Raw genomic sequence first — 8,718 nt, 5'->3', positions numbered from 1 at the left:
TAAGTGAGTGGATATGACTATAATAATCTGTTGTTTTACTTCTGGACATGGACATCCAGTTATTTCATGAACATTATTCATGTCCAGAGGAAGCATGCTAAAGAATGTTTGTTTTTTCTTTGATAGCCAAGCACCATCTAGTGGATAAACCAAAAGTAATCTCTCTGGCTTCATGTTCCTACATACCTTTGTAAGCATCAGTGAGTGAAACTCCAAAGGTTTAGGGTTTGGATAAGGCCATGACTAAACTAGCAAGTTTACAGCAGCACAGCTGTACAGTAACTCCTCACTTAAAGTCGTCCCTCTTAATGTTGTTTCGTTGCTACGTTGCTGATCAATTAGGGAACATACTCACTTAAAGTTGTGCAATACTCCAGTCTTACGTTGTTTGGCTGCCCGCTTTCTCGACAGCTGGCAGCCTCCCTACGCGCCCCCCCCCCCCCAGCACCTCCCGCCCACTGGCAGATCCCATGGATCAGCGCCTTCCCCCTCCTCCCCCGCCTCCTGACCATGGCAATCAGCTGGCTTGCAGCGTTTTGGAGGGAGGGGGAGGAGCGAGGACTCGGCGCGCCTCCCCTACCTTCCAAATGCAGCAATCAGCTGGCCTGTGGCATTTAGAAGGGAGGGGAGGGAGGGGGGAGGAGCTAGGATGCAGCGTGCAAAGTAAAGGGGGAGGAGGTGTGGGGGGAGAAGAGGCGGGTCAAGGGTGGAGGCTTGGGGGAAGGTGTGGAGTGGGCGGGCTGAGGATTGAGCCCCCCCGCCCCTGGTGCTTGCAGAGTAGGGGAAGCTGCCCTGGATCCTAACCCCCCCCCCCCCATTTACATTAATTCTTATGGGGAAATTGGATTAGCTTAACATCGTTTCACTTAAAGTCGCGTTTTTCAGGAACATAACTACAACGTTAAGTGAGGAGTTACTGTACAAATAAAGCTGCATCGCTGCAAGATTGCTCACGTAGCTACGCTATGCCAACAGGCGACAAAGCTCCCATCGACATAATAAAACCACCTCCACAAGTGGTGGTAGCTATGTTGGCGGAAGAGCTTCTCCCACCAGACTGACATAACACCGTCCACACTGGTGCTCCTGTCGGTGTAATGTATGTTGCTCGGGGTGTGTTTTTTGTTTTTTTTCCACAAACGTGGTAGTGTAGACAAGCCCTAAGAATCCAGAAGTTTGAATGGGTAGCTGAAGCTTAATTAAACTGTTCAAAACACCCAACTCTGCAAAAATCAAACTGCATATCTTGCAAGAACAAGATTTCTTGTGAGATTGCCAGCATTTCCACTCCCGGATGGAAATCTTGCAAGACAGCCTTCCACACAGTATTTTGTTACGGGGGGGCGGGGGGGAGGGGGAGGGGGGTCCAGTCACAGTCAAACATTGTAAAAGAAAAGTATGGGCAGTTGCAAGAATTGTCCCTTCCTGTGTGTCCGTACAGTGCCCAGCACAATGTCATGGTTGTTGTCTCTAGGCACTGTTGTAATAATAAAAACTAATAACAAGCATATTTTATACCACAAGCACCGTTCCCTCTAATTTTTTTCATCCATGTGCGGAATGAATTTTGTTATGTGCACCAACTACAACGTAAATGTCACTCTCCACCCCAAACTTTGGGTCACGTTAGCTTCAGCTCTGAACTCAATACTAGAGGTGGGTGAGAAATGTTTTTCCCATCCCATGAGAAAGAAAAGCAGAAAATCCAAAGCCAAACCAGCCTCTGACTCCTGATATACAAACAGTAGAGAAGTAAACCAAATGACATGTGATAAAGATTTTGCCTTGACTGGAACTCTTTGAATTACAGTGGAGTCGCGTCTTACGCGGGGGTTAGGTTCTAAAGTCAGCGCATAAGGCAAAAATCGTGTATAGTCAAAATTACCCTTGAAAATCCCTTAAATCACCCATAAAGTACAGTATACATGGTTTTGTGTACAGTATACAACCCTGTACAGTAATATGTATAATATATACAGTAATGTACAGTCTATAATAGAGTACATATGCAAAATATAATTTTACAGTACTGTATTTTTAATTATAGGGGGTCGTCAGGGCTTGATGTCTATCCAGGAGACGGAGGTGACGGAGAGCTTGGGTGACAGAGAGCGAGTTGTAGACGAAGTGGTTGGCTCTGGTTCAGCTCGAGAAGTTGATTGCGTAGGCTCATCTGCTGCTGGTTGTTTTTCCTTGAAAAACATGGTGATCGGCAACTGTCGCTGTTGTTTCTTGAGCTGCTCAAACATTTCTTGATATCGTCTCAAATCGTCCGTAATACTACGTGTGATTTTGAGGCTTCGTTCCATAGAGGGATCGTATTCAGAAATTAAATCATTCAAGTGTTTCACTGCTTGGAACACTTCAGCAAATTTATGAAGATTCCAACATGCTGGCTCTTCCTGTTCGTCGTCATCATCTTCGTCTTCTTTAGACAATTTTATCAGTCCCTCTAACTCTTTGTTAGTCAATGTTTCTCTATGGCTCTCAATTAATTCTTCAATTTCTTCCTCAAAGATGTCGACGAAGCCATCACCACCCACTTGCCTGGCCACCTCAACAATGCATTTCACTTCTTTGTCAATGGTCGGGAAACCCTTAAAATCATTCACACATTCTTTCCATAGGTTTCACCAACATGCATTGACCGTTTCAGGCTTGATTGCATCCATTGCCTGTTTAATATAAGTGATGCAATCGACAATGTTGAGGGACTGCCAACACTCCATCACATTAAGATTGGGATCAGCATCCATAGCGCTACATATCTGTGAGAACGTAAGCCTCCTGTATGTGGCCTTGAAACAACGAATCACGCTTTGGTCAAGAGGTTGGAGGATGGAGGTGGTATTGGGGGGGAGAAAGACAACTTCAATGTCGTTATGTGCAAACCGGAGTGCCGCAGGGTGACCAGGAGCATTGTCTACGATCAGCAACACTTTAAAGACAAGTCCTTTCTCTTCGAGGTACCGCTTGACCTCCGGAATGAAACACTTGTGGAACCAATCCAGAAATAATGCTGCCGTCACCCAAGCCTTTTTATTTGATTGCCAGAACACAGGCAGAAGATTTTTGTTCTTGCCTTTTAGGGCATGGGGATTTGCAGCCCTGTCGAGCAAGCTCGGCTTTATTAAATGCCCAGCCGCATTGCCACAAAACAACACAGTCACACAGTCTTTAGTTGCTTTGAAGCAAGGGGCTTGTCTTTCTGATTTCGAAATGTAAGTGAGGTTGGGCATTTTTTTCCAGAAGAGCCCAGTCTCGCCAGCATTAAAAACTTGTTCCGGAAGATAGCCCTTTTCTTCTATGATTTTCTTTAATTGTTCGGGGTAGGCTTTTGCTGCCTCTTCATTGGCAGATGCAGCTTCACCAGTAGTCTGCACATTTTTGAGGTTGAAGCGGTTCCTAAAACTGTTAAGCCAACCTTGGCTGGCTTTGAATTCCTTCTCATCAGAAGGCTGTCCCTCTTCGGCAGGAGGTTTGAACAGCGCAAAGAGGCTAAGAGCCTTTTCTCGCAACGTGTTGCCATCGATAGGCACACGTTTATGGTTCATGTCTTCCAGCCATAAGTTTAATGCCTTTTCAGTCTTCACTAAAGTCTTATTACGCACCTGGCTTGTCACCTTAGCAGTTATTGGAGCACTTGATGCCACGGCTTGACGAATTTCTCTCTCTCGAATCTTGATGGCACGGATGCTAGATTCATTGCGGCCATATGTACGCGCCACGTTGGAGACAGACATACTGTTTCTCAATAAGTCCAACACAGCCAGTTTTTCCTCCAGTGTTGGAACAGATCGCTGTTTCTTCGGTTGAGCACCAGATGAAGTAGTTGGCTTGCGTTTACGGGCCATGTTGTATGAAAAATACATATCTTTAAACACTAGAATCACACTCAGCGCGGCGAGATGCTCACACTATGAGAGGCACGCGGGAACTGAGACCGACTGAGGGAACAGCAGATTCATGTCTCCCATCTCACGCTCTCTCCAGGGCATACGCTCATTGAGTGGAATGATGGGTGGAATCGCCTGCACTGTTTACAGGTATCTTGTTGTTTTTCTTTTTTTTGCTGAGCGCGTATAGTTGAATTCGCGTAAGTTAAATGCGCGTGTGATGCAACTCACCTGTATGTTCAGGCTAGTGATAGTAAGATCACTGAGCAAACATACCAATAGCCATAAGTATTAGGGCAAAGATATAGCTCCTCCTAACTGGAATACTGGTTCTTTCATATCATAAAGTTTTTTAATTATATTTGCTTTAAGAGCTTGGGGTACAGTAATTCTCTTGAAGGGAAAAAGTATACAAGATTTTTCCCTATCTGCATGGGTTATTCACTGCTCTATAAAGAAATGTGTACTTATGAAGGTGGGAGTGAAATTCAGCTCTCTGCGTGGGGCTTGTGCTGGTCCTCTGCATAGGGATGAATTTCAGGGCTTGCTACAGTATGTAGGATTTTTCATACATGATAGTAAGTCCCAAGATTTAACAATAGTTCCTGATCCTGCCATAGTGTTTTATTATTCATGTGCAACATGACAGCTTAACAAAGGTGCAGTAAAATGCAAGCACAGGAATTACTAATTGCTATTCATTCCAACTAATTGTTTAACCAGATCCTCCAAGTACTATATTTTAAAAGGATGAAGTTATGAGCAGGATAATTAGAAATGATGTTCTTTTACTGCACCGTAGTTGTTAGGTTATACATTAATCATGCAATTATATAATTAATTTCCCCATAATAGACCATCTGTTGTTTAAATAGTAAAACACAATAGAATGTGTGGTTGTGATTAACACCCACCTTAGGTGTGTAACAATGAGGTAGGAGGTGACACTGGTGGTATCAAAATATCTCCTGCTGGTACCTAGGTTTAAAAGCTATTTTAACCCCTTCTCTGCTAATCCTCAATTTCAACATATGTACAATTTTATCTGCTGAACTTCTTTGGAACATCATGGCATACATACCTGGTATGACAAGCGCAAATTGAAGCACATTAAGCTTCTCTTGGCATGGGGGATTCCCCAGCTGGTGAGATGATGTACAGATGGCATAGTCAACTCAGTGCCACAACCAGAGTGTGCAATGGGCTGTAGTTGGAGCACACTGTGCTCTGGCAATGCGCAACGGGTATACCGACCTTGTGCTTCCCCCACAAATACGTAAGACATGCTCACTTAACACACACATATATCAATGTTGAATATTTGCTAATGCTGCTGAAGTTGGGATTAGTTTTGCATTATCTGGCTGTGAAGGAGATTTAATAGGATTGAGAAGTGTGTTTTATCTGTTGGAATCATAAGAAAATTCCTTGTGAAGGCTGTGGAATCTGTGACTAGCAATGTAAACCTATTCGATGGACGTGAGGGTACATTTAAGGGTATCACATAATTTGGCATTTCCTTCCTTCTGTGGCTTGCACTTTGGGGGGATGTCACACAACCTACCTTAATCCCTTTCAAATGAACTATTTCCTAATGGAATTGTTGTGGGTGGTTTTGTTTGTTTTTTATAAGCGAAGAAGGATATGAAGTGGTAGATAACAAGGGTGGTCGTGGGGAAGGGACACCCTCTCTCAATGTTGCCCATGGTGTGAGTGGACAGGAAGGGTTAACGGAGGCACAGCATGGGGCAGACAGTAGGGTGTGGAGGGGATGTAGTGGTGAGTTGAATTTGTGGAGTTCTTGGTCCTCCAGTTACCAAGAGTGGATCAGGATATGTTGTAGGAAGACCTTCATAAAGTGAGGGGTTTCTGGGCAGGAGCTCATACTCTTCTTCTCTGCTTAAGCCCATGGAGGTTGTAAACTTTGTCTACATGGTAGTCCTCTGTCAGCTCACACTACAAGGGAGGTAAGGGGAGGATAATTGTGAGGGCAGCGGTAGGTCTGTCTCTATCTCCCTATTTCCAGCACAACCGTGCCTGCAATCCTGGGATGGAAAGAGTAAGAGTCTGTCAAGCCATCTATGCTATTGCTTCTGAAAAGTGGAGTAGCCTCTGTCAAAACCACAGAGCTTAGCCTTCAACAAAGGCTGAAGAGAGCTTTAGCTTGTAGCTCCTCTCCCCTAGCAACTCCTGCTACTCATCCTGACTGACACAGGGCTCACAACATAGATTATTTCCTCTCAGTTTTTGGTCCAATGTACTACAGAACTGGGGGGGCGGGGGCGGGGAGAAGAGGAGGAAGGAGGGGAGAGGGGTCGCATTTTCCCTGAGGGCAGTTTGGCTTCAGTCTTATTGTAAGGTATGGGAAGTAGCGATCATTGTGAAAAAGGGAAAATTAAATACAACAATTGTTAATCACTGAGCTTAATTGTAACTGGCTTCTTCAGATATACATTGGGCACTGGTTTACAATAAATTAGCTATTTGGAAAATTTGGAGGATAACAAAGGAAGCATTTGTTAGCTAGTATTGTCCAAAAGCGATGAGCCACTCAGAATTTTTTCCTAAAGGACCTATTTTTAATTAACTTTGGTTCATAAAATAAATAACAGATTTGCTTGCAAATCCTCAGAAATTGAAAAGTTTAATCACAGATTCTGATCTTAAATTTGGGTAGATACACTGGATTTCCCCCCCCCCCCAAAACCAAGCAGTGACTGCTTAAGTGACAAACGGAATGCAGCCTTAATTGTAGAAGTGTGGTCATGCCAATATAGTAATGTTGCACAGAATTACGGTTTGTTTGAGGTGTACAATAAGCAGCCTATAGTCTGTGCTATATATTTCCTAGGAGTGTATATGTGTATATTTTGCAGTATTTATTCTCCAATGGGATGTGGGGGAGGAGTAAACTATGCAGAGTATCCTGCACAGTACCTATTCCCAGACCCGCAAAGGGTGTAGAAGAAGCAGCGTATGTGGCATAGTATCTATCTCCCAGGAGTGGTGAAGGAAACAACGTAGGGACACAAGTCAGATATCAGGAATGGCAATATATAAAAACCTGTAGGAGAACACTTCAACCTCCCTGGCCACACAATAGCAGATGTAAAAGTAGCCATCTTACAACAAAAAAACTTCAGGACCAGACTCCAAAGAGAAACTGCTGAGCTTCAGTTCATTTGCAAATTTGACACCATCAGATCAGGATTAAACAAAGACTGTGAATGGCTAGCCAACTACAAAAGCAGTTTCTCCTCCCTTGGTGTTCACACTTCAACTGCTAGCAGAGGACCTCACCCTCCCTGATTGAACTAACCTCGTTATCTCCAGACTGATTCTTGCCAGCATATTTATACCTGCCTCTAAAAATTTCCATTACATGCATCCGAAGAAGTGGGCATTCACTCACGAAAGCTTATACTCCAATACATCTGTTAGTCTTAAAGGTGCCACAGGACTCTCTGTTGCTTTTTACAGATCCAGACTAACACGGCTACCCCTCTGATACTTAACGTAGGGGGGGTGTATTGCATAATGTTTAGTCCCCAAGGTGGTGGTGGGGGGAGGATAATACGGGAAGTAGATAGCACAGTATTGGCTGCCTGGCGGAGGGAGGTGTATAATATGCACATTCTCCTGCTCGCTGTCTGTTCCTTGGTGAATATAACGCATGGAGAGCGCTCTGTGGTAGCTATTCTCCGGGAGGGGAGGGATACGGGCCGTGTCCTGCCACACGTAGAGCGCACAGGGTCCGTGCCGGGGCCGGGGGAGGGAAGGGGCTGTGCGCGGAGTAGGGACACAGCAGTATGTAGGACGGGGTGTCACGTCCCGTCTAGTGCGGGGGGGGGGTTGCGGAGTGTCACACACTCTCTCTCTCCGTGGCATGCCCCGGCGGGAGGGGTCGCACGCACACACAGCGAACGCTGTGCACTATCTGCTCCCTGGGGGTGTCCTTGTCTCCCGTCCCCGTTTGCAGGGTCCCTGGCGAGCCCACCCTTTCGGGACCGGGCTCTGGGCAGAGACAGACGCCGGGGGGGAGGGAGGAGAGAAGCAGGCGGGGCCTCTGGCAGTGGCGGCGCGGTGCATGCTGGGCGTTGTAGTTCCCCACCGCTCTGCGGCTGCTTGCTGCCGGCTTGGGAGGACTCCATTCCCCAGGATGCGCCGAGCCGACGGAGGTCACGTGTCCGCGGCTGGGGCAAGGGCCGGGCATAAGAGCGGGCGGCCATTTTGTGAGAGAAGCAGTCGCTGCTGCCTCCGCGTCCGCGCCGCGCTCGCCGCCCCGGCTCCCTGCCGTCGCTCCGGACTTGCGGTTTGTTTTTTTCTCTTCTCCCTGCAGATCCTGTGAGACGTGACCCGGGCGCACCCAGCCGCGGCCTTCTCCCCTGCTCAGCGCCCCGCCACTGAATCGCATGTCCACTATCCAGAACCTCCAATCCTTCGGTAAGCGCCCCCCGGGACCCCCCGCCACGGGAGCCCCCTGCCCGGCTACTCGCCAGCGCGGAGCCACCTGGCACCCCGCCAGGCTCTCCCGGCGTCCTGTACGGGCGATCCCATCGCTTGCCGGTGTCCCATCCTCTGAAAAGGGCCCCCTGACCGCCTCCCCCTCCCCATCCGCTCTCCCGGGTGGCTGGGCTTTGCCTTGCAGTGGGGGGCGTGTCCCCACTCAGTCCATGATCCTTGTCTCTCTTGGTAAGGGGCACTGCTCTGGGGGTATTCCTCCCCCCATAGTCCGTCCTCTAGGATCTCTGCTTCCCTGGCAGTGCCTAGGCTGCCCCCATAGCTGCTGTGCAGCGCCAACCCCCCCCCCCCATGAAGTGAT

At 47.2% G+C, this 8,718-nt stretch overlaps 1 protein-coding gene across 3 annotated transcripts in view; it reads left to right on the top strand.

Annotated features, from left to right (window-relative positions):
* Window positions 1-8,122: 8,122 nt before the first annotated feature.
* The window catches only part of LOC112119302 (eukaryotic translation initiation factor 1b), a 6,606-nt gene continuing 6,010 nt past the window's right edge, over window positions 8,123-8,718 (top strand). For all 3 annotated transcript variants that reach the window (XM_024217908.3, XM_024217909.3, XM_024217910.3), the window contains exon 1: window positions 8,123-8,339. In XM_024217908.3, the coding sequence (XP_024073676.1) occupies window positions 8,309-8,339 (31 nt within the window). In that variant the 5' untranslated portion in view covers window positions 8,123-8,308. The remainder of the gene's footprint in view (window positions 8,340-8,718) is intronic.

The sequence above is a fragment of the Terrapene carolina genome, unplaced genomic scaffold (assembly GCF_002925995.2).
Source record: "Terrapene carolina triunguis isolate 2854851 unplaced genomic scaffold, T_m_triunguis-2.0 Scaffold34021, whole genome shotgun sequence".
NCBI lineage: Eukaryota > Metazoa > Chordata > Testudines > Emydidae > Terrapene > Terrapene triunguis.
This window is presented reverse-complemented; position numbering and strand designations above follow the sequence as displayed.